At 42.6% G+C, this 26,115-nt stretch overlaps 4 protein-coding genes across 6 annotated transcripts; 2 read left to right on the forward strand and 2 right to left on the reverse strand.

The window, feature by feature from the left end:
* Positions 1 to 48: 48 nt before the first annotated feature.
* On the reverse strand, positions 49 to 7,436 carry LOC114860950 (UNC93-like protein MFSD11). Its single transcript, XM_029159863.3, has 13 exons — positions 7,045 to 7,436; positions 6,249 to 6,304; positions 6,060 to 6,167; positions 5,892 to 5,971; positions 4,949 to 5,045; positions 3,889 to 3,947; positions 3,610 to 3,754; positions 2,655 to 2,704; positions 1,637 to 1,702; positions 1,422 to 1,547; positions 1,162 to 1,336; positions 948 to 1,083; positions 49 to 481 (listed from the first exon to the last, which is right to left on the reverse strand). The coding sequence occupies exons 1-13, from the start codon at positions 7,132 to 7,134 to the stop codon at positions 332 to 334; spliced, it is 1,338 nt and encodes a 445-aa protein (XP_029015696.1). The 5' UTR covers positions 7,135 to 7,436; the 3' UTR covers positions 49 to 331.
* A 566-nt stretch (positions 7,437 to 8,002) lies between these two features.
* On the forward strand, positions 8,003 to 13,470 carry ubfd1 (ubiquitin family domain containing 1). 3 transcript variants are annotated; one of them, XM_029159410.3, is made up of 7 exons: positions 8,003 to 8,025; positions 11,217 to 11,489; positions 11,573 to 11,781; positions 11,861 to 11,926; positions 12,044 to 12,149; positions 12,242 to 12,324; positions 13,048 to 13,470. In XM_029159410.3, exons 2-7 carry the CDS (start codon positions 11,234 to 11,236, stop codon positions 13,156 to 13,158), a joined length of 831 nt encoding a protein of 276 aa, XP_029015243.1. In that variant the 5' UTR covers positions 8,003 to 8,025; positions 11,217 to 11,233; the 3' UTR covers positions 13,159 to 13,470. The 3 variants fall into 3 exon arrangements, with proteins under 3 accessions (XP_029015243.1, XP_029015242.1, XP_040927726.1); XM_029159409.3 differs by lacking the exon at positions 8,003 to 8,025 and adding an exon at positions 8,290 to 8,503; XM_041071792.2 differs by lacking the exon at positions 8,003 to 8,025 and adding an exon at positions 8,511 to 8,597.
* Positions 13,471 to 13,598: 128 nt separating this feature from the next.
* Positions 13,599 to 15,001, forward strand: rmi2 (RecQ mediated genome instability 2). The gene is made up of 2 exons (XM_029159411.3): positions 13,599 to 13,938; positions 14,553 to 15,001. The coding sequence occupies exons 1-2, from the start codon at positions 13,689 to 13,691 to the stop codon at positions 14,702 to 14,704; spliced, it is 402 nt and encodes a 133-aa protein (XP_029015244.1). The 5' UTR covers positions 13,599 to 13,688; the 3' UTR covers positions 14,705 to 15,001.
* Positions 15,002 to 15,369: 368 nt separating this feature from the next.
* On the reverse strand, positions 15,370 to 25,435 carry zc3h7a (zinc finger CCCH-type containing 7A). Its single transcript, XM_029159408.3, has 23 exons — positions 25,279 to 25,435; positions 24,017 to 24,117; positions 22,416 to 22,455; positions 22,036 to 22,239; positions 20,582 to 20,740; positions 20,364 to 20,444; positions 20,190 to 20,243; positions 20,057 to 20,096; positions 19,636 to 19,964; positions 19,301 to 19,541; positions 19,191 to 19,219; positions 18,952 to 19,096; positions 18,708 to 18,866; positions 18,395 to 18,600; positions 17,800 to 17,900; positions 17,478 to 17,659; positions 17,311 to 17,384; positions 17,015 to 17,148; positions 16,830 to 16,935; positions 16,638 to 16,746; positions 16,414 to 16,547; positions 16,099 to 16,262; positions 15,370 to 16,006 (listed from the first exon to the last, which is right to left on the reverse strand). The coding sequence occupies exons 2-23, from the start codon at positions 24,082 to 24,084 to the stop codon at positions 15,817 to 15,819; spliced, it is 2,949 nt and encodes a 982-aa protein (XP_029015241.1). The 5' UTR covers positions 24,085 to 24,117; positions 25,279 to 25,435; the 3' UTR covers positions 15,370 to 15,816.
* Positions 25,436 to 26,115: the final 680 nt, after the last annotated feature.

The following is a 26,115-nucleotide window of genomic DNA, read 5'->3' on the forward strand; positions in this document are numbered from 1 at the left end:
ATTATGGTTATGGACTAACAACAACAAATAACATTTCTTCTCATAATGTTCTTCTTCTAAAAATGCAAAATGCACAAAACTTTATTATCAAACATTACAATTTCCAGAAATTGAAATGGGTTAATTCCTTTTGACACACAATCACAGGAACATTTTCATTTATTTTTTCTACCAAAACCACAGTATCACTGTAGGCAAACGATGAACAGCATAAGAAAACCTGAGCGCGATAAGCTACAACACAAGCACAGAATACTGTTAAAATGCTTCTTTAAAGGGATTCAGTGTGAATCCTATCTCAACGGAAGAAAAGACGTAGGAGTTCCTCCTGTTATTCCTGAAAGTCGACGGAGATGTTCTGTATTCTCTCCACCGCGAAGAAGCAAAGCGTCCCGGCGAAGCCCAGGACGACCATCAGCAGCAGCTGCCACATCAGCATGAGGTAGCCGCTGTAGAAGAACGCCACGGCTGCAAACACAGACTGACGGTGGGGAAAAAAAAAGGAGACGCATTTTAATTTGTTTTATTGTCGTAGCGCCAAACAACTGTCTCTGCATCTGCTCGTAGGAGGCAGGCGCATGTTTCATTCTCACCGCTCCATCACATTTAGATGGAGATGCTAGGACACGAGAACAAGCAGTGAGAGCTGCTGCTGTTTGCTTGGGGAAATTCTCCTCCAGTTACTTGCCTTAGATACTCAAATTCTAATTTTAATACGCTCCCAAATTGTGCAGGTTTTATAAATATTAAAACGTGTAAAGACAAACCAGAACCTCTGGGCTGCCGACCAATTTTTCCAGCAAAGAAAGGAGAGATTAAGAGGCGCACGCGGGTCTTGTGCTCCTCCGTTTTAATGGGCCGTCAGGTGAATTTATTTCACACTCCGCGAGACAACATTTTAACTCGGCTCCGCTAACAATGTCTGGAAATTGGCAATGCCGGATTACCTGGATGAATTTAAAGATGGCAAAGGCAGGCGCGCTTTGTTCGGCGTGAACGCGGCCTAATATGCTGTAGAGCTGCGTGTTGAAGCAGCTGTCCCCGAGTCCGAGCAGGAAGCTGCACAGCAGGGCCACGGAGGCGCTGAGGAACACAACGCGGGTCTTATTAGAGCGGAACCCAGTCACGCCTCACGTGCGCAGCAGGCAGGGAGGCAGGTACCTCGGAGTCAGATATGGGCTCGTCTGCGTGCTGGTTCTGAGGACTACGGGAGCATCAGCGGGGACGTTGAGGAAGATCAAGTAGAAGGCGATGAAATGGACGACCATGCCCAGAAACACCACCGACGTCCGCCTGAAGCAGTTGTTCCTGCACAGCAGCCCGAACAGGCCCCCGCCTGATGGGGAGAGGAGGAACGAGACCCCAGACGTCACCCGAATGGCGTTAATCGACCAAGAAAGATCAGAGGAATCAAAGCTTACCTACGATTTCTCCAACGCCCACGACGATCCCAGAAATCCCAATCAAACCTTTAGCCGCTGCTCCGAACTGCGCGGTGGCCCCGATGCACGTCCCGTAGACGCCGCTGTAGAAGGCCAGCTCCAGCCCTGGGGGGGGGGGGGGGGGGGGGGGGAACACAAGCAGAGGGTCCCGTAGCTGCCGGCGGCCACCGTGCTCATTAGGCGAGGTCGCTTACCGCTGTACGCCATGCATGGGCCCAGCAGCACCATGGTTTTATCCCCCGCCAGGCGCAGGATGGTCCCTGAGCAGGAGCACACACAGCACGCGCGTCTGAATTGCTAGTAGACGAGTGATTTCCACGGCTAACGCGGCGCAATTGCCTCTGATTTTTAAAAAAAAGGCGCAGGCGTTAAGGCCTCATTTTCAGGTGCAATATGTTAAATAAATTAAGTGTCAATACGCTAAAAAGCCACATTTAAATGCAGGCGGAAAATAACCTGAGAGAGAATTTCACTCGGGCACTTTGGGAAATTCCGCTTTCATAAGACCAAATCCCAGCAGGTTTGTTTGTATGCGCCCGGATGCCTTCTCTTGACATAAATCAGCATGCATCTTTGATAAACCCCCGATAGCTTTAAGGCGTGTAGGTGCACGCGCGCCAGATACACACCAAGACAAAGAGCACTCTGATCAGCCAAACAACTCCGGGGCTGCACCCACGGCAGGTGCAAGTGCAGCACTTTCCAGCTGACGAACAGCGATATAATCTGGAATAAATTCCCCGTTTCGGTGTACTCTGTCTGCGAGCAGATCCTTATCCGCGCGAAAAGCAATTTTCGCTGGGAGAAAAACAAAAAGCGCCCGCGACCGCCCGCTCGTTTGGGGCTGGAGAGCGCCGAGGCGTGGAGGAGTGCAGGTCAGAGGGCCTCCGATGGATCCTCTGGTGTCTGTGGCCTGACTAGAGGTGTGGATTCAGTAGATTTAGGAAACTACTCATCAGTGTTGGGACTGCTGGGGAATTTGATTGCTACTAACAGTCATACATGAACCTTATGCAGGACTTACGCTGCCTGGATGGACGTCCCATAGTGTTGAAGTGTATAAGAGATGTTTGCATATTGAACATATGTGATACTGAGCCACGTAATGTTTTTTTAAATTATTATGTTTTCATTTCTGCACCATAAAAGCTAAGTGCACATAAACAAGGCAGGGATGAATTAATGGATGAACAGATGCAATGAAAAACTTACTGAATTCCGACTTGGCATCTTGTACGGCGGCGTGTGCTCTGTGTTTGTACCTAAACATCAGAAGAAAAGGCTTAATTGAGAGCCGTAAATAGAAAAAGCGGGTGAAACGAATGGCATTGACACAAATGACGATTTACCGTCCCGAAAGCGAAGAACAGGTGAAGTGCTTTTGGAAAAAAGAAACTTCAGATGCACTCAGATCACAAAACTTCCTCAAAATCCCCAAAGAGGGGGGAGCGGCCCCTTTTCACAGAAAATAATGGCTCCCGTAGGATTCGCTCGTTACGCTGGCGGCGCCGCGCGCACACTCAAGCTCAGCCAATGAGCGAGGATCAAATGCAGCATCTATCAGAGACCCGGAGCGCTTCCAAACACGAGCTGCCGCCAAAGACAGAGCCCAAGCACGGTCCCAGCATCCGTCCTGCAGCCTAGGATCATTTCAGTTCAGTCTCATTGTGCAGGTTGGTGTTTTTCTGACTGTCCAGTGATTAAATGACGATGTGGACGCGCGGCCGATGACGTGTTTAACCACGCTCGCCCTCCGTCCCGGCTGACCCCGAATCTGCCTGATTGCGCCCCACTTGCCTGAAGTGCCGTGATTGGACTCGACTGTCAAGATTGCAACAATCGCAGCACAAAATGGCCAGTTTGGTTGTGAGTAAAAGGACAAGAGGGGTTGGAGGATTCCAGCTGTAAGGTCTTAAAACCTCCTGAGCGGTGGGGCGTTTTTCAAAAATAAAGCCAGTTTTTCAGCAACAAGGCCAAAAGTAAACATTTCTTACAATGTTCTCATACATAATTGAGTGAATTTGAATGAGACATGGCAGAAAACACTTTACGCCTCCCTTTAAGGTCACACGTTTGTCCCTTTGGAGTCATTTTTAAATATTCTAAGTGAGTGATTGAGCCAAACTGCGGCGGAAACCAGGCAATTATCTGGAGTGTATTCATTTACATCAGGCGTGTGGAGAGCAGCGACTGGCCTTCCTCTTCAGAGAGCATCTCCTCATCACGCCGGCTCTTTCCCAGCACCAGGAAGCTGAGCGTGCCGAGCGCAGAGGTGACGAACAGGGACAGGAAGATGGTTCTCCTGCCGCTGTCTGAGAGAGGAGCGTTAAAACGGAGCACTTCACCAGTAGGACGACGTTCACAACAGTCAAGGACCCTTTGTATTCGATTGTCATTACATTTTTAGATTGTGGTCGTTGAAGAACTTGATGAGTTTTAACCCTACCTGAGATTTCTGTTCTTCCATTCCAGTCAAAATAAATGTAAAGGTTTCCAAACAACATGCTGCAAAAGGACAGATACAACAGAGTTACACATTTGCTCCGTTGCCACGTGCTCCGCAGCCCGTTACATATTAGCCGTGGTCACGTTACAATCAATTAGGAGCTGCCAAAAGCAGAAACCCGTGACGTTCTGTGATTCGTTTGAACCTCAGATCATCACATGATCACATACTACATGGACCTTAGAAACCGTAAAATTTGATCATTTTGGTGTAAATGAATGAGTCTGTGGAATCCAACATGTACTATTTGGACCTGGTGGCTCCTCTGTGGCCCCCAAAGGGTTAAATACGTCACAACGTCCAAACATGCTAACGTTTCAATTCCATAGAACTGATGGTCTAAAGCACAACAATCTGCATTTGTGCCTCAGTGTGTGTGTGTGTGTGTGTGTGTGTGTGTGTGTGTGTGTGTGTGTCTGCAGAGACCTGATTCATAAGTTTACTGTGGCAGGCATCGTGGCTGTGGAGTCAGATTAGCATTGCCCTATTGTGAGCTTTGGCGCAGGTGACAGGCAATGCAATTATTATACTAATTCAATTAGCATATTTTAACAAACACAAATGAGTTGTCTGAGCCGCGCGAAGGCCAGAACTCTCACCTGCGCAGCTCTGTGTTCAGGAGAAACGAGCGCATGTATTAAAACACAGCGGAGGGTAATATCGTGTCAAATAAAAACGCCGACAGGCCGTAAAAGACGACATGGAGATGAATTACTAGAGTCATATGAGGACAGAATAATAAAACACAGCTTATTTAGTACCACCCTTGTTTTAAAAACCATGTAGGAGGGTATTTACATTTCCAGTTTAAACATAAATATTTAATTCACCAGAGGCTGTGGTTCCATCTTTTCAAAGAGGACCATTTAATCCGCGTATTAGAGAAGCTGTGTAGCATAAATGAAGCTATGAAACTTTAAACACTAACGCATGGAGTCGGTGGCGGCGAGAGCGGGTCTATTAGCGCCTAATGAGGCGGAGTGGCGCATGCGTACTGCACCTGCACTGTAGGAGCGCCCAGAACACGGCGGTGTTCCTGTTGATGGTGGAGGCCTCCGAGTTGTCCACCAGGAAGTGTCCCTGCGCCGTCCACAGCACTGCGGGAGAAGGAGGCGAGCCGTCAGCTGATTGCGCGCCCCGCGTTGGTGAGCGGCGCGTCCTGCCACGCGGTAGCTCGAGGACATGATGAAAATTCATCGCGCTGCAGCGATTTCAGGCCGCATTAAAAACATTTTTTTCTCCTCCCCAGTAAAAGCTGATCTCTCATCTGCATTTTGCACCACTCAAGGTGCCGGGCGCTGTTTGCAGAAGCGGCCTCTAACCCATTTGTGGTCTAATTTGGCGTTTAGCGTTTGTGCTCGTCATCACATCGCAGCCATAATAATCCCGCAGCGCACGATTAAACGCTGCTTCGATTCTTAAGACAAAAAAAACAAAAAGCACCAGCTTACTCTACCTGGAGCTTCATTACGATCAAATATTTTGAGTAGGTTTACAGAAAGGTCGGCAACAGCAACAATGATTAAAATTAATTATAGAAAATAACAAATCCATTAATAATGAACAATTATTAATGAGTTGAGTTTTTGCTGTAAGCAGCTCCAGATGTCCTGTTAAATAAGAGTAAATGTAGCTAGTGTTTAATATTTATATACATACATTAATATTTCATTGAATATATTTAATAATTCTTGATGTTATAACGGAGGCTTCAGGCTGCTGCATAAAAAGCGATGGGAGAGCAATGGAAACCAAAAGCGAGTAGTTTTAAATTAAACAATTTGCATTTATTTAGAGAATTTGCCCGGGTAAAAAAAAAACGATCTTCAACTCTTCACCTCCCCACCGATCTCAAAGTGTATTATAAATGTATGAAGCGCTGCATTAAATATAATGTGCGTGCAGTAGCAAACGCATTGACCGTCGGTGGTGGAGGTACTTACTGGCTGCTCCCACGCCGACGAGCACCGAGGTCAGGTAGAAGGACCACGTTGAGGGGGCGATGAACACGGCCACGTACCCGCTGGACGCAGTAATGAACAACACGCTTCAGCGTCATCATCTCTGTCAACGCTCCTCAGGTAATGTGCCGTAAGTATGAAAAAGTCCACCTGTAAAGCAGCCCACTTATAAACATCGTGATTCTGGGTCCAACCACCGCGACGACCGCTGGAGCCAGGAGGTTTGAGAAGGAGAAAACTCCATAGATGATTCCAAGGCTGTGAAGGAGGCAGAGTCGATTGTTAGTGTTTGAGTCCAACCCCAGTGTTTGTGAATGTGTCGGAGCTGAGTTGACCCACCTGTGGTACCCGCTGCCCGAGAAGGTGTCGTTCGCCAGGCTTTTCACCACGGTTTGCTCAAGAGAAGAAGCAGCACAGGGTAAAAACTAAGCAAAGTCTGTCCTCGTGTCCTTCATCCTTCATAACTTTCCTGCCACTGAGGAAAATGAACTACACGTGATGCACCTGACATATAATACAGATGGAGCAGCCTAGAACTATAGAGACAGAGGGAAGAGCACAGATGGAGGACGGTAAACGGGGGAATTAAATGACAGAGCACACATTCACTGGCTTCCTGTTTGCACTGTACGATGAATTGTTCCCGACATCAGGCTAATTGACAGCATGTGCTTTTGACCACATACTATATCCTCTACGGTCCTTTTGTGATCACATACTATACGGCCCATGATTTAACCTTCAGACATCACATAATATACTATGACCATTTTTTCGGTTATAGAAATGTATGGAGGCTTTTTAAAATCCTCCACGTGAGTTGTTTTCATAAATTCAGGGGTTTGAGGGTTCACATAAGTTGGAGGGTCAATTTTGAGTTAAAAGTTGTTGTTTGAAGGAAATGTGAATGCCCCCTGTCAATGTGTGTCCTCCCATCGACCCACATGTGCTGAATAAACCTAACATCTGGAGAATCCCACTATAACACAGGAGTTGACACATAATAACAGCCAGGATTCAGGAAGTTGGGAAATATGTGGCAGTGTTTAATTAAAGCAAATCAGATCAGATCGATCTGAAAATAAGCTTTGAAGCCACGTTTAGGTTGCATAAAAACTAAGGTTTGGTGACTTACTTCAATGTTCCCACACGTGGTGAAGGCAGTGAAGATAAACAGAAAGCCCACACCTAAAACCACAACGTTGAAAGTCCGTGCGTCTGCCATGGTGCCGTCCTACAAACACATCCTAGGTGTAGTAGTACGTGACTGTCATCCGGATAAATCCATGTAAAGACGCTCTTAAACTGGCGCTGCTAAAGTTGACTTCCCTGGCTGTTTAGTTACAGTTCAAAGTGCGCACGGCGGCGGCTAAGGAGGAGAGAGTATGCAGACAAACAGTGTGGTTCTGTTATAAGAGAAGTTCCCTCCTGTCATGCAGAGTACGCATGACAACTTGTGACTTCCATTAAAAGTTTTTTTTTTTTTTTGCAGTTTTCCTTTTTCGTCTGGGACCTTTTGCTCATGCTTTTTTTGTTCTGCGCCCACTCACTTCCTCATCTGCGCTCTGTGGTAACTCTGCTGCCTTCCAGAGGCGAGCAGCAGGAATATTCATGCATCCACTGGAGACAGACTGCAGCTTTTACACCCTGTTTTGTCTTTTTCATACAAAATTATCAGGTTCAGGTCTCTGAAATAAAGAAACCCGTGAACAGTAATTCTGGTTGTGAGCCTTGTGGTGTTTTTATATACTATGCTATTTTGCTTTTCAGTCTGGATTCACAGATGTGTCTGATGGAATTAATGTTTTATAAACGATTAAGAATAATATACAAACATGTGCAGGATGGAAGTAGCAAGAAAATGTTTTTATACTATTGAGCGTAAATGAGGCGCATATTTTATTAGCTTTGTTTAAATGCATGTACAGTTTGAGTTGATTTTGTTGTAGATGATATTAGGCTCCATTAGTTGGCGATAATCCGCCTTTAAATTACCAAACTTCGCTAATATAAAAGGCGAAGAAGAAAGAAAGAACGCTCGACCAATAGCCGTTGAGATAAGTGCCACCTCTCGGCGCTGCCTCTACGAACCACAACAACAAAGAGTTCTGAAAAGGTGAGATAGATTAGTTCCTCTCACTTCCTAGTTTGCCAAAAAATGTTGCTGCACCGCACAATTTGTGTTGTCTGTAGCTTTATTAAAAATCTCAGTTATGTTTTATATTTGTTTCACAAAATAAATGGAAAATAGTTTACGGTTATTTTATTTTTAAGTCACATTGTCAATAACAACTTTACAGATATTTTATATGGCGTATGCGAGTCCCTTTGTGTATTTTTTGTCCACCTGTTTCAGTTAGCTGAAACTACAGCTATTTAAACTAAGCGTCTCCAAGCATAGCAGCATTTGGTATGACGTTTTGAATTAGGTTTAGATTTTTTTTGTTTTGACGTGTAGTGGTTCGCTTTTGCCCGAGTTCAGCTATGGTGAACTTGTGGGTAGTTTCCTGAATATCGGATACATCCTGGTCGTTGTTACCTCTTTGCCACAACCTACAAGAGATTGTACACAATCATCATGGCGACGCAGGATGGTGGGTATTGAAAACATACAGCTGTATTTCTGTGGCAGTTTTACATCGAAGCTGATCGTGGTTTATGAAAGAGCGCTTGTTTTTAGTTGTGACGGTATTAGATTGTGATTTTAATGTGGTTGAATGCCCGGTTATGCCTTAGTGTGTGGTTATTTCTAAGTGTCCACTAGCTAGCTAACGTTACTGATTGCTAACATCACTCAAAATTAGCTGGATTTTAAAAGGCTGGTGATACTGTCAGAAGGTTAAACAGTTCTAAGACTTAGTTGGTAAACTTTAGCTGTTATGGTTCTTCTTCGAGATGTTGTAGGTTTAGAAGTTGGGAATGGTAAAGACGGAGTAGCAACACATCGAGCTCTACGTTCCGATAACGATACCAGTTTTATAACCAACCAGGCAATGACCGAGTTACTGGTTCTGGATTTGTACCAGAACGCATTTGGTTGAAAAGCCAGAACCTTGTGTGGTTCGGTTAAGGCGTGGTTCGCTCTCATTTATCCCGTCGCCCAACATAGAGGGAGAACATGCACCCAGATAAAGAAATGAGCGGTGGAAGGAGCTAGAAAGACCACGAGAGAGAAAGTGGCTGAGCAGAGAATCGAAACCAGACGCTTTTAATGTCTGATCTTACAGTAGTAATAGTAGTAGTCATTATATACTTGTGCTTCTTCTGGTAACTATTCAGTGTGAGGAACTTTATACAAGTGCAAGCGAAACAACAATGCTTTTAAATTTTATAAAAGACACAAGACTGTTAATAAACCATTTATTAACAATAAGCTGAAGCCATAGACGCAAACCTGATGAGCTGTCAATTTTAAAATGGTATAAATCAGCATAAAGTCTTTGTTCAATTAATTATAACCATTAATGAGAGTTGTTAAATTTACAGACTTATAATGAAAGAAATGTAATCAACAGAAAACTAAACATGAGCTGATGTTCCTACTGGAATGTCTTTAACAAGGGTATTGTTTTTATTTAATTTGCATTGTAGACACAAACATTATGTCCGTTATTTACTCTTGTAGTTTATCCTATGCATTTATATCATCATTTATTCATAAAATAGTCTATTGTGTTTGTGTGAAGTCTGTAGTATCACCAACCTTAAGTAGTGCAACTAAAGGGGATTTTCTTCTTCAAATATCAAAGGTCAAATGTATCAGCTGTTTTTCAGGTTGAGTTTCTTTTTGTGATGACATAGTCCTAAGGAACTATTTCTTGCTTGGTCATAATAATTACTCAGGGGGGCTTTGAGAAGAATAATACATTTTGATAATAAGTACATTTTAACATGGCCAATACTTAGTACTCTTTCTAGGTTAATTGCCTACAACAGGTTTCGACCATTTCCTGACATCTATCCTGTCTAGCATCTGTGCCTGCCTCTCAGGTAACACCAGCCGGTGTTTTGGGTGCAAAAACAGAGGTTTTGGGTGCCACTTGGATAGAAAACCCTTTGTAAGAGCGGACAACTTATTATTTTACTCCCATAGTGCTATTGTGTTAAAAAACTGAATTAGATACCCATGATACTATTAACAACTAAAATAAGAATGTTAATGCGTAGGGAAATAACATTACACGAGTATACACTTTCCTAGTGATTATAGCTTAATTGCTTAGATATCTAACTATTAGGATGTTAGAATGAGTTGCATCTATGTACTGGCTCGTTATTTAACAATTGCAGTGAGGACCCGACAATGTAGCGCGTTGTAAGTAGCTCATTGGAAGTTTAAACATATAGCTATGAACATATAAACATATGGTTTAAACCCATTGTAAAATAACTGTAGTCAGTCAACAGTCTTGAGAAAACAGCGTATACGTATGTAATGTGGTTAAAACAAGTAAGGTACAATTTGCATTTCTTTTATTAGTGGGAGAGCTGAACAACTCTCACTATTGATATCTTCGGTCTTTATTTTAGTATGAATTGGTCATGCAGTGGAATCTGAGTCACGATCTTTGATGTTATTGAACACATCCAGTGGAAAATTAAGTAGTGAAACAGTTTTTTGTAACTGGTAAAACCACCTTTTATGTGATTAACCTATTATATAGGTTTGTGTGGCTGTGAATTAGATCTTCATAATATTTATTCAGCTCAGCAGGTCAGCTTTAGCAAATTCTCAGCACTGTCTTGAGTTAATTCCATAGCGTCTCTCTCACAGTGACATCTTTACAAAATCGATTTTGCTTCCATGAAGCACCGTCTGTATTGGATTCACTTAAGTGATGATTGTACTGCTGCGTCACTCAGCTCCTTTTGAGCTGCAGCTTGCACACAGTCACGCTGACATTATTTTGCGGGATACCTTGATACACTTGGGATTTCATTATTCCCTCCATGGTGGCAAGGCGTCTAGGTCCTGATGTAGCAAATCAGCCCAGCAGCATCATCATCTGTTGGGAAGAGGTTTTTATGCTGATTTCACAGTTCTCTTTTTACACCATATGTTGCAATGCACATTCTCTCCCAAAACACTGCAGCAGGCCTGAAACTTGCCACGGAGCCCACTGATACTTCACAGTAATACTGAAAGGATATGCAGATTAAAAGTGATTTTATTCACAGCACTATGCTTGGTGCAAGAAGGAAGCAGAAAACCAACACGAGGCTATCATCAGGGAACTATCAAAGTTAAATCAGCAGCGTTTGTGTTTTGTGTGATCGATTTAACTCACTGTTTTCATGCTCCTGCAGGAAGTGAAGAGGTCATAATGGAAACTGTGGACCAGCCTAAAGTAGCAGAACCACTAGTTGAAGATGCTGAGAAAAGCGACGAAGGGAGTACGTCTCACACAGATGCAGGAAACGCCACAACTCAGGACTCTAGTATTAGCAATGGGGATGATGCGGATGATCAGCAGGAGAAGGTGGACGTGAAAATTATTTGGAACAAGAATAAATATGACCTGAAAATTCCTGTCGATAGCACCGGAGCCACGCTAAAAGAGAGGATTCATTCGCTCACTGGTAAGAGGTCACCATTGTCGGCACTATGTGAAATGTCCTAGGAGGTGTGAAATCTGAATGACCGTTACCATTTGCTCTCCTAGGTCTTCCCCCAGCAATGCAGAAAGTGATGTATAAAGGACTGCTTCCAGAGGACAAGACGCTACGCGAAATAAAGATAACAAATGGTGCAAAAATAATGGTGGTAGGATCTACAATAAATGATGTATTAGCTGTGAACACACCCAAAGAGGTCGTTCAACAGGAAGTTAAAGCTGATGAAAACAAGAAGGAGCCTTTATGCAGGCAAAAGGTAAGGTAATGACAGAAGAAAGTAAATTCTCTCTGAAAGTTTCGTTGAGTTTTCTTTTTAACCTACATTATTACTTCAGCAACACAGGAAGGTTTTGGATAAAGGTAAACCAGACGACATAATGACAGCTATTAAAGGAGCAAAGGTAGGAGATGACAGTGGTTTTTGTTTCTCCTTCAATGCTATAACAGTCCAGATATGTGTTAAAAACTAAATACATGCAGGCATTTTGTGGTGATGGAGTGCTTTTTTCTGCACACAGGAACGATTACCAACAGTGCCTTTATCTGGGATGTTTAACAAGTCTGGGGGAAAAGTTAGACTGACATTTAAACTGGAGCAAGATCAGTTGTGGATCGGAACAAAAGGTGAGATCACGCGTGGCTTCATGTACCGAAATTCACTGCAACACAAATACAGTTGTTTAAATGTCCTCGTTTTTGTGTCTTCATCTCTCCAGAAAGAACAGAGAAAGTCCCAATGGGCTCCATTAAAAACGTATTGTCTGAACCCATCGAAGGCCACGACGACTATCACATGATGGTAACTGTTCTTGCTGTTACCTGCACGTCTGATTGAATCAGGTTTATGACGCATACAGAGACCAACCCAGTGTAGCTGTGGGTAATGTCAATGAGCAAAGGCTTGTGTGGAGGAAAGTGAAGCAGCAGTCTCCGTCGCCGTGCAGGCTGAGTGTAGCATGTGTTCATCACAGTGATGGGGTCATCATTTCACTGTTTTGCTCTGTGCAGCGAAGTGGGAAATGTCAGAGCTTTTTGTAGATTAACCTTTATGTCTAGCGCCACTTCAGTTCTTCATTGTCATAGGAATAAAAGTCTTCAGGGAAGTAACTTTATTTTATCAGGTCAAGAAGATAAAAAATGCCTTTCTTAGAAGAACAAAACATATTATTTTATTACATCCTCCATGAAGCAAGGACTAGTCCTCTCTCCTTCTGGGATGCTTTACTTTAGGTAGTGATATAACTGTTTATCACTTGTGATCATAAAATCTAAATTCTAAGTTGGTGTATCAAAGGAAATTCTTTGGCTTTAACAATCACATCCAGCTTGTAAAACATATCTGCATAGGCTATAAAAATGTGTAGCGAGTAAGCAGATTTTTTCATCTAAGTGTGTGTGTTGCTGTGTGCAGCTACTGAACAGTATAATCACAGTGAAATTGCAGCATGGCTTTAAGTGAAAGGAGTTTTTGAATTGCTTTGCCATTTAATGTACACACTGCTCTTTCCCATTTCTTCCCTAGGCTTTTCAGCTGGGTCCGACAGAAGCTTCTCAGTATTGGGTCTACTGGGTGCCTGCACAGTTTGTTGATGCAATCAAAGACACAATCCTTGGAAAATGGCAGTATTTCTAATGTGCCTATTTTTGACAATGGTGAACTGGGATTGAGATGAAGAACCTGAAGGAAGGCGGAGTCAACATCAGGAATTAAGGAACTCATTGGAATATATTTGAAGGAAACAGACAGATGCCTGTGGACTAATCATATTCTTTGTAGGTTGAAGGTGTGGCAGCATAACATTTCTCAGCCCTGTTGATCATTCAAGATTTACAGCAAAATCCAAGGGAAAATAATAAAACAATTGTACAGAAATTGTTAACACTTTTCTTCAGTTATTCTTAAAGAAATAAAACTTATTTAATGAAATAAATCACGGGGCCATTGCTCTTGGTTCTGTCTGTGTTCAATGTTAAATCTGATCGCACTTCGTTCCGCTTTAGATGTTATAGTTTAAATCTTGACTCGATGCTTTTATTTCGAAAATATTTGAAATGAACCGAGTATGTTGTCCGGAAAAGTCACTCACTTCCGGTGACGTCACGCGTGGCGGGCTCGTTCAAGAGGCGGCGAGCTAAGCTTCGGCGTGTGTAGCACGCGCGGTAATGTCCGGGCAGGAGAAGCGTCCCCCGCCGCTGAAGGCGCTGTCCGGCCAGCTGAGGCCGGCCGACGGCGGCGGCTTCGTGGTCAAAGCGGGCCGGGGTCGCGCTCTGGCGGCGTCGCTGGTGTGGATGCAGGGGACGGTGCTGGACGTGCAGCTCGACAGAGACGCGGTGCAGCTGCTGGACGACAGCGGCACGTTCGCTGTGCGCGGCGTCAACAGCGTCCCCAAAGGGAGACCGTGTCTGTGCCGAGGTAACCGACGCGGGTCTGGTGACGTCACGTCATGCATGGTTTCTATACCGCGGTTCAAGCTAAACTGAATATTGCTGTGAAACGATGCTTCAGTAGCTTTAAAGCTTTATGAAATCATAGTACTTGTCAACATTCTTAGCAAAGAATGATTATGAAAAAATAAGGCACAACAAAATTAGATTGGTTTAAAATCTGTACCGCTTTACAAACCTCAAAGTCAGACACTACAACCTGTCGTTTAGTCATGACGTCACTAACCGTTTAGGGCTTTCTATGTTGTATGTTTGTTGAGCTAAAGCAGTCCCACAGTAGATCAAAAGCTGTTCTATTTGCCTGTAGCACTGGACAAGGCCTAAAAAAGTCTAGGTTGTTCTTCACATTCACATTGTTCTTATCACGTGTGAAAAAATATGTAATGTTTGATGTGACTTAAAGTTTGCTAAATCTTTTAGGCTGCGTAGCATTACAGGCCTAAAAATATGGATTGATTAATTGAGAATGAATCACCACCACCGTTATTTGAGCCAGTCTTGCATTTTAGCTGTTACTTAGGCTCAGGACTCAGGCAGTCATTCCCAGAGTCACTGCATGTTCAGCTGCTTCTGCTGTTGCAGGTAAATATGTCATGGTGATGGGCGTCATCCAGGCCGCGTCGCCGGAGCCAGCCATCCGTGCGGTGAAGATGGCCGACCTCTCGGATCTCTCTGCACTCCACAGACGCATGTGGAAGCTGGAGGTGGACGACCTGCAGCAGGTGATGGCCTGAAAGCGGAGCTGCAGGTGGGAACGCTGTCGCAGCAGCTGGACGCGCAGTATCGAGCGGAAAAAAAAACCTGCTCACAGGACGAAACAGGAGCTCATCCCAGATGTTCAGAAATTTGAAAAAACAAAAAGACACAAGTGTCTATTTATGTTTTATATGTTGCAGCATCCCTCTGCTTGTTTGACGAGGTTAGGTGGCCTAAGAAATGTTTTGTAATTATTTATTTATAGCACATGTGTATGTTGAATAAATTTGGACATGACAGAATTAAATATTTATGCGCACTGCACCAGGCTTAAACATTAGATTGCAAAAATTGTTTCATTTCATTCAGCTTACTTGGTAGAGCGTCGGCCTTGGAAGTCAAAGGTCTGCGGTTCAGTTCCTACCTCGGCATCAGGCGTGTTTTTGAGCAAGACACTTCACCGTAGCTTCCCGGCACTACACCCTGGTCCCCACATCAAATCGGTTAAAATGCAGAAATTACATTCCCCAATGTTGGATCAACAAAGTTATATTATTACATTTTTTCAAGATCAACCGGAAATGGTGGTAAAAATAGAATTTGAATAAAATGTACTCTTTAATCTCAATTAAACAAAATGTTACCCATTATTAAAAAGTAAACAGTCTGACATGTATAACAGAGCTGAAAATTTGAGCACAGATTTAAAAAAAAGAAGCTTTATTTAGCGTGTTTCCCGTTACAGAGGTAACACTATTAGATAACTGGAAAATGACCTAAGTTGACAGATTAAAACAAAAGTGTCAACAGAACTCTGAATTAAGTATTACATACTTAAATTATTGAGTAAAGGTCGTTAACATAAAAACTGCTTATGAAAAGATTTTTTTTTTTTAAGGTCAATAGTAAGTATCCGAACATGTCTCATCAACATTTACACATGCTGCCTACCACCACTTTCAGAAGATCTACTGAAAGGTGCACAGCAGAGCTTCATTTATGTCACACTCCTGTAATTCTGCTCAGAGGGCCGGGCCTTCAAGCTGTCACCAGTCTTCTGTGCACCTCAGAGGCCCTCGAGAATTCCCTGACTCAAGACTGTCCGATATCCCATTGCTCGTACATAAACGTAAATATTGTCAACACATCATTATTTAATGTCTTTAAGCAGAAAACTGTATTTCCCAAAGTCATTGTCATTTGGTGCTATAAGATGGTCTTTCCTGGCTTTTGCCAGCTTCATCAAAAGGAATTCCCTCCGTTCCATCCATTCTTTTAGCTCCTGGTCCCCGTGTGCCAGCCTACACAAATCGTCCTCTGTGCACGTGCCCTTAAGGAACCTGTGAAAGAACAACGTTTCAAACCGTCAACCACCAGACTTACTAGGACGTGAGCAGGAACCAGAAACACATGTTGGAGCAGATTGACTCACCTCTCACAAACTTTGAAAGTGCCCGTGGGAAATCGATACTGCCAGCAGTTCTGATCATCCTCAGAGTTGAAAACCCGGTCTTTGTGTTTTTCTGAGGTGATATGTTGCTGCCACTGCTTCTCACTGTTGCAGTTTTTACCACACAGCCAACAGTGATTACCAGCCTGTGGAAAACAGCAATTAGTTGGGCGTTTTATTATGTTGTTCTAATATTTTCCACTTGAAATCAAATTATATATATTTTAAGTCAGATCCCTTAAACGAATTTTGCAGCATTTTCGCCAAACGCATTATTTAAATTAAACCTAGTCCTACCACTTCTTCAGCGTAGTCCGTCGGCATGTGGATCTGTTTGCCGTTCTCCCTGATGGAGTTACCGGAGGTGTCGTCACCCCATCCAGGCTTCTGAGACTGAACCCATTGCTCATAAAGCTGATCCATGTCTGGAACTAATGTTGGGGAGAAAACCAGTGATTACTTGTGGCGCACCTCTTCTAGATTTTGCCGAGAATGGAGTCGATGATTGTGACCAAACTTACTGTTGTTTTCCTTCATGTAGGTCCAAAGGTCTCGCTCTTCTGTGCTGTGAGCAAATGTGCAGTTCCCGATGTATTGACACTTCTTGCCAGCATTCACGTGCATACAAATCTGATGAGAAAAATCAATTCATCATCAGACACAAAGCAATGACCCTGGCATGGAGGATGTGAATGTGTTGAATGCGTTTGTACCTCAAACTGGGATGGGATTGGCTTTTTGGTTGGAAGTGGTCTGACTGTTGTCCACTTTTTCCTTTCAATAGAACTTACAATCACCACTCTCTTGTCTTTTGCCCACCTGAGAAAATAAAAGGGAGCAGTTAGTAATGTATTTGATCGGGTTTATCCTTCATACAACAAAAATGACTTGTACTCACGTGTGCCTTGCCTTGGCTGTGCAATACTTCTTGTTTCTGTCAGCTTCACTTAGTTGACCATTTCTCCAGCACTGGCCACATACGAACATCATCTTCAGATTTGGAGGCCCAAACCTCCTCTGTACACTGGAAAGCTGCAGAGATTTGGGGTGGAGCAACAGTGATATAGTTACTAGAGAATACGCTGAAGAGGTCAAATTCTAGGCGTGGCAAGCAAACAAACACACTGACTATACAAATATATATCCAAGAGTCAACATGTAAAGCAATGTAAACTAAAAAAATTGTAGGTTTACCTGGGTTCCCTGCAGTGACGCTGTTGCATTCCAAAACTTTTTTGCCTCTTGAACAATACTATCAGGAGTAATACCTATATGATAAAAAATAAAAATAGAGACAAGCATCAAGCACCGTATCATGTGATGTTGACTTGCAGGAAATAAAACATGACTACTGGTCTTACCAAGCTCATGCTGCATCATCCAGACCTTCAGCTCGATGAGGCTGTGAGCATAGAAGCAGTCGTCCTCCCTCACGCAGCCGTATCGGACTTCATGGCGACAGAGATCCAGCTGGCAAGGCGTACTCAGCGGTCGGATTTTAGAGTAACGCACTGTGTTCTCCTTCAAAATGTGGACCAGGCACCTAAATAATAACAAGACAAAGTCTTACCCTGTTCCCTAAAATTCCCCATAGTCTTATTGTTCAAGCTTTAAATGAACGTATAAAGTTAAACATTAATAGCTCATAAACGAGTGTTTTAGAGTATCTGTAAAATGACTTACTTGTGCTCCTCAAAGTCATGCTTTGTCACCGGATGGGAGCAAAGTGAGGGGTCATCTTTGTTTGTTTTGCTGATTATTCTGGGTTTGTGATCAAAGCACACCTGGAGATCAAATAAATAAAAGCAATGCTAATTTAAACCCTCTGATGTACTATAACAAATCTCTACTGACAAAACAGATAAATATTACAGTGGCAGCATTACAATAGCTCAAGCAATGTACTAATGAACACAAATGGGGCAGGGTAAAACAGCAACAACTGCAAAGAACATTTCTCATGCTCCACTCATCACATCAAACGTCTTAAGTTTAATTGTCTTTTTTTTCGGCTGCGCAAGTGCTAAAAAATAAGAGGGCTCATTTCGAACAATCCTCTCGTCTTGACAGCAGACGCCTGTTTTCCTGTAAGAACCATCTCTGGGAGGAAAATCCATTTTTACTGAGACAAGGATATTTTTCCCCTCCCACAGTGAGATGAAAAAGTACACTGCCAACAGGCATCTGTGACAACATCAGGTTCCAGCAGGGCTACAGTTACTGTTCATCACTCTGATGTTCTGCTGGGTTTTGATGAAGAACCCAAGCATATTCTTACCCCACAGAGGAACATGAATATCCCATGATGCTCCTGTAAGATCTTGGGCACAGTCAACCTGACATTCGAATTGGGCCCAAAAGGATCGAAAAGCAGCTCTCTGGAGATGAATCCTTTCCGCTCCAAAGTCCAAACATCAATCTCTTCCTGGCAGTATGCAAATGTACAGTGGCCAGGATACAGGCAGTCTTTTCCTACAGCAACCTCTGAAACAAAGGCAACAAAGAAGTGAAGGACGATCCAAAACACGCATTAGTAAAAATAGTCATTTGCATACAGTGTACAGCTTAAGAAATCTCTCTCTCAGTGTTACCTTTGCAAATGTAATAAGGTCCAACATATTGGGTTTTTGTGGGCCTGGGCCGGATGAGCTTCCATGTTTTGTCTGGTGAATGTTTGATTCTTCCAAGTAAAGCGTCCTTTTTGCATTTATGCTCCTCTGTATGAAGTGTGTAATCCAACACTCCGGGCCCTGGGGGAAATGAACATTTAAAATTAAACCAAAAAAACAATTCCCAATCTCGCGCCGACATAGACACACAAATGTGAGTTCTCACCGGTTTTGACGTAGCAAATTGAACAGGCTTGTTTGAACTCATGTGTTTCAGCTAAAGGGTTCTTGGCTAAATCAACCGCAGCTGGTAGCCCTTTCACTTCAGGCATCCCCACAGCCATTCCCATCGGTGTTTCATGATTATTCATCTGTATTTGAAAAATATGTAAAATGATTATTACAATGCATGTAACAATATACAGATTGAAAAAGCCCAACATCTGGGTCTTTTTTAACAATTACCTGTGGAATGAATGGACCTGGAGCATAATCTGGAAGATTAATGAAGGTGGTCAGATTAAAAACTGCAATAATAATATAGCATTAAATATATGTATCTTAAAGTAACACACCTGTCATGTTGAGACTGTCCAAGGAGTCTAGTGCTGGTGGGAGTGTGTCAAATGTATCCATACCAAAATAGCCACTTGACCCTGACTTGTGATACAGCGGAGGCAAAGTTACAGTATACTGCTGGGTCCCAGTGTGAAGAAATGGGCTTATGTGAGACGGCATTAGAAAATGACTTGATATGGGACTACCCGAGGCAATACTAGGTGGTAAAGGAAGAGGCCCCTTCATTGTTGGAATAACCTGAAAGGCATAAAAATATATATGGCATGTGTTAAAATATTAATTAATAGATGTAATGAACCGTGAAACCTCATGGTTGTGTCTGCTCACTAACCATGTCTGATTCAGAGCCAGCCTGGTCTAGTAGATCATCGAGATCATCTCCAATGATATCAGCATCAAAATCTTGACTGGTTTCAAGCACTGGGCAAGGTTTGCTGGTTCTGCAACCGTTTACAAATGTGAGGGAAGAAAGAGTGTCTGATGTGGGGACAGATACAGGCAAGGGAACAGACTCAAAGCCGGGAGGCTCAGACGGAGTCACAGAGGAGATACTGTTGTTGGGGTGTTTATCCAGCACTGCTTCGCTTAGAGGCGGGTGAAGTGCCACCGGAGCTGGGACTGGAGCCATAACACTGCTATCCTGGGCCAAGTGAGGCACTTCTGAAAGACAAGAAGGGAAATCGGATTAGTGACTTTTTTTCTGGTCCTGACATTAATAAGCATGTGAATGGTCCTGAAAGAATAGAACTTACTGATTTCTATGTCTTCGACTGAAGGTGAGCCAGGAGAAAACTGGATCAATACAGAAGAAATTCAATTAAGCAAACATAAAACGTTATTTGTCACGTCATGGAATAAGTTAAAGTAGTATATCATGTAGTTTACCTTGTCAGATGATGCATCTTGATAACTTGGTCCTCGCAAAGCATTCAAGGCAGGCTGGTAAAGGGGAAATTACAAAGTCATCACACAGCAGAGCACTCAAAACTGAATAGGCGTTTCAGGCCATAAAGCAGAAAACTATATTTTATGTTCGTGTTGGCTCAGAGGAACTCGTACCTTACTCCTCACATATGCTTTACGGATTTTTAATCCTAAAAGTTTGGCAAGGTCCTGAGTCAGTTGTATTACACTGCAATCCTGGAGAAACAAAACAGGGCCTGGTCATGATCACACTCACCAACTTTATCCCTTACTCACATTTAAAGCCTCACAGTGTACCATGTTTCTTTGAGTTTTTTAGCAGAACTACCAGAGGCACTGATGCTACAGATTACCTGAGGCACTGCTAGAGAGCATTTGGCAACAGCCTCGTAGGCCTCTTTGTGTCTCCCCATCTCCTTTAAGGATTTAGCTTTTCTGTACAGTGCTCTGTAGTTCCCCTCGTTCAGCTGCAGAGCCTTTTCACAGTCTTCTAGTGCTTGATCATACAGACCCTGTGGAAATAAACACCAGTAAGCAGAAGTAAGACACTGCTGTGCTTGTGTGTTGAATCAGGTATGGGTGTGGTGGGTCACCTCCCTCGTGTTTAACACACTGTAACGTCACACAGGAAAGACAGATGCCAACAATAACAAGAGGGTGAGTGTTTTCATTGCACAGCTTATAGCTTCCACAGGTTAAATTTGGTTTAGTGTGTCTTAATTTAAGCATCGTACAACTTGTGCTTAAAAAAAATGCTTTACATCACTAATTTGCAACTGTGTCTTTACATAATGTATGCAAAGATCAAAATATAGGTCATCCCCACGCATGCATGTAAGTGTCACCATCTTAGGTTTCGTTATCAACTTATTATAACAGTGGGTACATAATCGTAACCACCTGGTTTGGCGCATGATGCAATGGAAGAGTTTCAGTTCACACATAAGTGCTCGCACAGTGACTCATTCTTATGGTGAGGACACAACACAGAATAACATTAAAAAAGGGAAGGACGTGATATTTTACATAGAATAACAATAAACAAATCTTTTAAATAATAACAGATGAGATGATACGAGACTGTAGCCAAAGCTACACTCAGACAAGAAACATGTGCCCGACCATGGTATAAAAACAGCTCAGGTGTAAGTAATAATGGTTCTGATTAGATGTGCCAATGAGCCGGGTCATTTGTTTTACGCAATGCAAACTAGAAATCTCACCACAAAGTCACTCCTACGACTTTTGTCTAGCAAATTCTGGTGGAATCTGATTTGAATCACTTATGAGAGAGAGACAATATCAGCTCTCAAGATATTTTGAAAAAGGGGCATAAAAAGTAGAGCAAAGCTGTTTTTAAACACGAGTCGGCACAAAGTGTTTACCGTTTATATTTGCAGGTAAAATTTAGGAGAAATAAAACTAAAATAAAACAAAAAAAATGCGCTCATTTTCTACAAAGCTGGAAAGTTTTCACCATCTGAAAATAATCTCATTAAAAATAGCTGTGATCAGGGAAGTCAGTGTTTTCATGACTAAAAACATAATAGATGCTTCAGCACCAAGGTAACTGATGATTCCAAGCCAACACTGTAATGCTTACTGTGGACAAGTCTTAATTACATTTCTCCATCGAACCGAAAAATGCATTGTTTATTAATTTGTATCTCTTTAGGAACAAATGCATGAGGAACGCTTCCTGGGTATGAATTACTTGTTGCATTTTGCACTCATCTATTTAATTTGTTAACTAATTGTAAATGTAAATAAAGTGACTGGCACTGAAACTAAAGTGAGACTTACTTACCGGAACAATATTTAAATACGCCGCGGCCCGATTTGCATACAGCTTTTCCAGTAAACCTGCTGGAATGCTGATGTCTTCTGAGTCGGCATAATCTGCTACACTCAAGGCTTCTGTGTACATCTCAATTGATTTTGTCCATTCTCCCTCCTTAAATACGTCATTTCCTTCACCAAAAAGATTCCATACAAGTTCCTTAATGAACACCTGCAAATGAAAGACAAACAAATTAAACATACAGCATTATGAGTACGTACCTTCCTGTAGGCATGCTTTTAATTTGGAAAAAGCCATCGTGCTCTCATGTGACCCAATGACTGTGATTAAGTTGAGTGTAAAGAAACAGCAGCTGCACAAGCCACATTAAAATTTGCATTGCTTACCTCATACTGCTCTTGACTTCCAGGAAAGGGAAGAGTGGATCTGGAGGCAAAGCACAAATATGTCACATTACAAACCTGTGTTGATTATTTGGCTGCAGTAAATCGTATTGATTAGAAATCAGCAGAAAACAAAGCTCAAAGTTTCATTATGAACCAATGCTCTTACTCTTGTAGGATGCGACAAACAAAAGTATTAGTGCTAATATTTTATTGGTACTGATCAAAACGTGAATATAGAAAGAAATCAGTGGTGGAGAGGAAACCCCGTGGTGCCGTTTAAAACCACCAGAGAAACAGGGACATCGTGGCAGGAAGGTGGGTGGAAGTTTGTGTGTAGGTGCTCGCTGCATTGACTGCCAGATGCAAACAAGTCAGCAGAAACAACGTTCTGTAAACAGGCCTTCACCATCCAAAAACCAGACACAGCTTGGCACCAAGCACATTTGTGTTTTTTAACGGTTGTTATTCATATTTACATAGTTATTGTGCCAATTTATACTAAATTATAGTATGATCCCTATAGTATGATAATGATGATGATGATTGCTTTGGAAACTAACCGAACCGAAGTAACCGTTATTCTTTTGGTGCCGTAGCAATAATGATTAAATGTCACCATGAAAGCTTAGTACAGTCAAAGTGAAGCCACTGGTTTCTATGTAGTTGCAGTCTGGCATTTAAAGCCGTAGTTCATCTTTTGCGGAAGGGACAATGGAGGTGGAAGTTTAGAGTATCACTCTTGCACTAAGGAATGCAGAGCTCCTCCAAATTTAGGAAATTCAAGATTCGGGAGGGGAAGAACAAACAGTTGCAACATAAAGGGCTTCTAGACTTAGGACTCAGTCATTAGTTAGTGTGACTTAGCAGTATACACTAAAATAATAAAATGTTGCCTTGTATGAATCCAGCTTAGAAAACATCTCTCATTGTGACATCAATTTCAGGTTGACTGCACAGCAGTAACATGCAATGTAGTATTTTAAGTATCACTCTAGTTCCGAGAAGAAAGGCCCTGTCATGTTGGATTAAATGCAGCATTGATGCCTGGCACAGCTCTAGAACAAGTGGCCCCGCTAAGAGTACATTGCTCATGTCCTGACATCATAGACCTAATGAGTTACTTCACTGTCACATAGAAAGAGTCTATGCATCATGCACAGCTGGCATGATTTGCCCTATACAGGTTATAGAAATGATCCACAAACACAGAGACATGTACTTAGGGTTGATAAAAGACTAACTTAAAACCCTGTGGGTTATACTTTTATCATTTAAACTTTGTGTTGAAAATTAAAACCAATATTTGGTAACACATGAAGGACTGGAGATGTGTCACTGTGGGATGACACATCAAACATATGACACACTTACACTGAAAAATGCCCTTATTGATGTGAACACTTTACTGGAACACACGTCAACATTAAGATTTGTGTAGATCTCACACACAACATTTGAGATCAAGTAAAATGTTGAGAACATGAGGACTTTCAGTGCAACCCTTAACCACTGACAGTTCTCATCTAGAAAAACAAACGTTTGTGTACTTTACATGTACATCAATGCAAATGTATTGGGGGTAACCTGAACAGGACACTTACTGGATGAACTGGAGGCCTTTTTGAATCTCCTGCCAGCGACTTCGTCTGTCCTGACATGCTCCAGACATGTCTGTGTGTTTTAATGGCCTCTCTTCAAGTGCCTGAAACAACAGCAACATACATTTTAACTGGCAGTTCCCACGTCGAAACTCCCTCTATATTTTTTTATTGAGCAAAACCGGGTTGTTCATCAGTTTAACTGAGATTTGATTACTTCAGAGTCAACAGGCTGTTATGTTAAGTCATCAATCGGCTGCCCTTAAATCTTACAGCATTACATAGCAATACATTTATCATTGACGTCTGTCACGCGGTTCCGTTCTAGGACTGGTCCTCTGGGTTATTTGTGCCAACCAAAAACATAAGTGTGAGACATTAAAGGTTCGACATAACACTACAAACAACAAACCTGACACTGGCCTTAGGAAACAGAGCATCTGGAGGCTAGACACCCAATATCGGACATCAGTATGAATGGGTAACATTTATTAAAAGGATTCCGGATATTTCGTTTCCGATACATACGAGATCGCAAGCATTACACATTTACTACGTTGTAGTTATAAACTATTAAAATCCGGTCGTATTCGCCATCCTGTCAAACTATGTAATATATAATATTACATGATAAAATCTGTTTGTTAATGAGATTGGCATCTGTGCCGATGTCAAGGCACGGAAATGTTCAATGTACAAAAGGTTCCGGCAACTACTTATTAACGCAACTACGATCGGCGCGCGTGTCATCCTATGTCATCAGCTTCTGGGAAGAATTTGTGTTTAGAGGCTTCCAAACGCTTATTGAATGCGCCTTCTTCAACGCGGTGGCGTGGGGCCACAATGAAACATGATTTAAGTGAAGTTTATAGCAAAGGAAGTGTTGTCCGATAACGGACGCATGACCATTAGCGCACGTGTGTTACAAACGGCCGGGGACCACTGAGCAAGTCCCCTTGTTAGCATTCACTTGCTAGCAGCGGTTAGCAATTCGCAGCTCAAACTGTTTAACGGTGGCGAGGACGTAAAGAAGCGCCACTAATAAAACACAGCCGCTTCATCTGGCGCCTCTCACACGCGTATTTACCCAACCAGCTTCACGGCGTGACCCGAGTAAGTTTCTAGGAAGTAGACAGAACCCAACAAAGCGTAGGCATGTCTAAGTTTAACTTGTTCCCCAACGCAAACAAAAGCTGGATAAAGGTCCTGGCACACCCGACAAATATCACGCCTGGGAATCAACCGTGGCTGTTGTACATACTTACATTTACCGATCTTTCTTCCACACAAATCAGACGTTTACACGAATGAAGGGAACGCGATTTTTCCTTTTAGCTAGAATAACTCAGCTAGATATGTAGCGCTGCAGGCCGCCCTTTGCTTTTCTTCTTCCTTGATTCCATCCAGATCCAACAGCGACTCCAGCACTCGCGCCCTCTACAGGCCGTAGAGGGCAACTGCAAGACTTCGCATACAAGCAGTGCTCAGGAAAAGAATAATACTGTACACATTTTACGACGGATACGTGGAACTGTGAATAAACACATATTTATTATTGCATGTGCAAATCTCAGAGTTAGGTTAGAAGTGCCTCAACAAAGATCTCTGCAGCTGTGACCATTCAGTGCAAACTATGAACTTTATTCATTACAGTGATGTGATCAGCTATGCTAGGATTGAAGAACACATCTTCCAATGCTGCACAGTCACTGGCAGCCGCAATAACTACCAAAAGAACGTTTTTATCTCAAATTGTGCAGAACCATCGCAAAGAAGCAGGTCGCAAAAAATGTCATCAAAACCCCAAACCATGTGTCTGTGAAGATTTAGCTGCCCTGACACGCCACATTATGGATGGCAATAGAGTCCAGTGCTGCAGAGCTGAAAATAGACTTTCATGAAATATAATAGAAAGATGAAATGCAAAGATTGATGCCACTTGTGCAATTTGTCAAATAAATAACCTCAGCCGTTAAACTTAGACACTTGAGTGCTGCTCAGTAAATCACTCTGACAATAATGATAGCTGCAGCAACAGAGAAGTCTGTTCTCTTCATCCCACTGACATGTATATTTAGCATGGCAGAAGACAGATGGTAAGC

This window comes from Betta splendens, chromosome 8 (genome assembly GCF_900634795.4).
Source record: "Betta splendens chromosome 8, fBetSpl5.4, whole genome shotgun sequence".
NCBI classification, from domain to species: domain Eukaryota; kingdom Metazoa; phylum Chordata; class Actinopteri; order Anabantiformes; family Osphronemidae; genus Betta; species Betta splendens.

Bases quoted from the DNA above. Each gene is read 5' to 3' on its own strand.
- LOC114860950 (XM_029159863.3), bottom strand. From the start codon at position 7,134: ATGGCAGACGCACGGACTTTCAACGTTGTGGTTTTAGGTGTGGGCTTT. The intron at 2,705-3,609 runs GTAAATGAATAC...TCTGATGTTTAG, and splicing joins CTGCTCTCCACACGCCTGAT to GTACAAACACAGAGCACACG. The intron at 1,337-1,421 runs GTAAGCTTTGAT...TCTCCCCATCAG, and splicing joins GGGCGTTGGAGAAATCGTAG to GCGGGGGCCTGTTCGGGCTG.
- ubfd1 (XM_029159409.3), top strand. The intron at 11,927-12,043 runs GTAGGAGATGAC...TTCTGCACACAG, and splicing joins CAGCTATTAAAGGAGCAAAG to GAACGATTACCAACAGTGCC. The intron at 12,325-13,047 runs GTAACTGTTCTT...TTTCTTCCCTAG, and splicing joins ACGACGACTATCACATGATG to GCTTTTCAGCTGGGTCCGAC.
- rmi2 (XM_029159411.3), top strand. From the start codon at position 13,689: ATGTCCGGGCAGGAGAAGCGTCCCCCGCCGCTGAAGGCGCTGTCCGGC. The intron at 13,939-14,552 runs GTAACCGACGCG...CTGCTGTTGCAG, and splicing joins GAGACCGTGTCTGTGCCGAG to GTAAATATGTCATGGTGATG.
- zc3h7a (XM_029159408.3), bottom strand. From the start codon at position 24,084: ATGTCTGGAGCATGTCAGGACAGACGAAGTCGCTGGCAGGAGATTCAA. The intron at 17,385-17,477 runs GTAAGACCAGTA...TTTATCATATAG, and splicing joins GATGATGCAGCATGAGCTTG to GTATTACTCCTGATAGTATT. The intron at 16,747-16,829 runs GTACAAACGCAT...TTTTCTCATCAG, and splicing joins CAATCCCATCCCAGTTTGAG to ATTTGTATGCACGTGAATGC.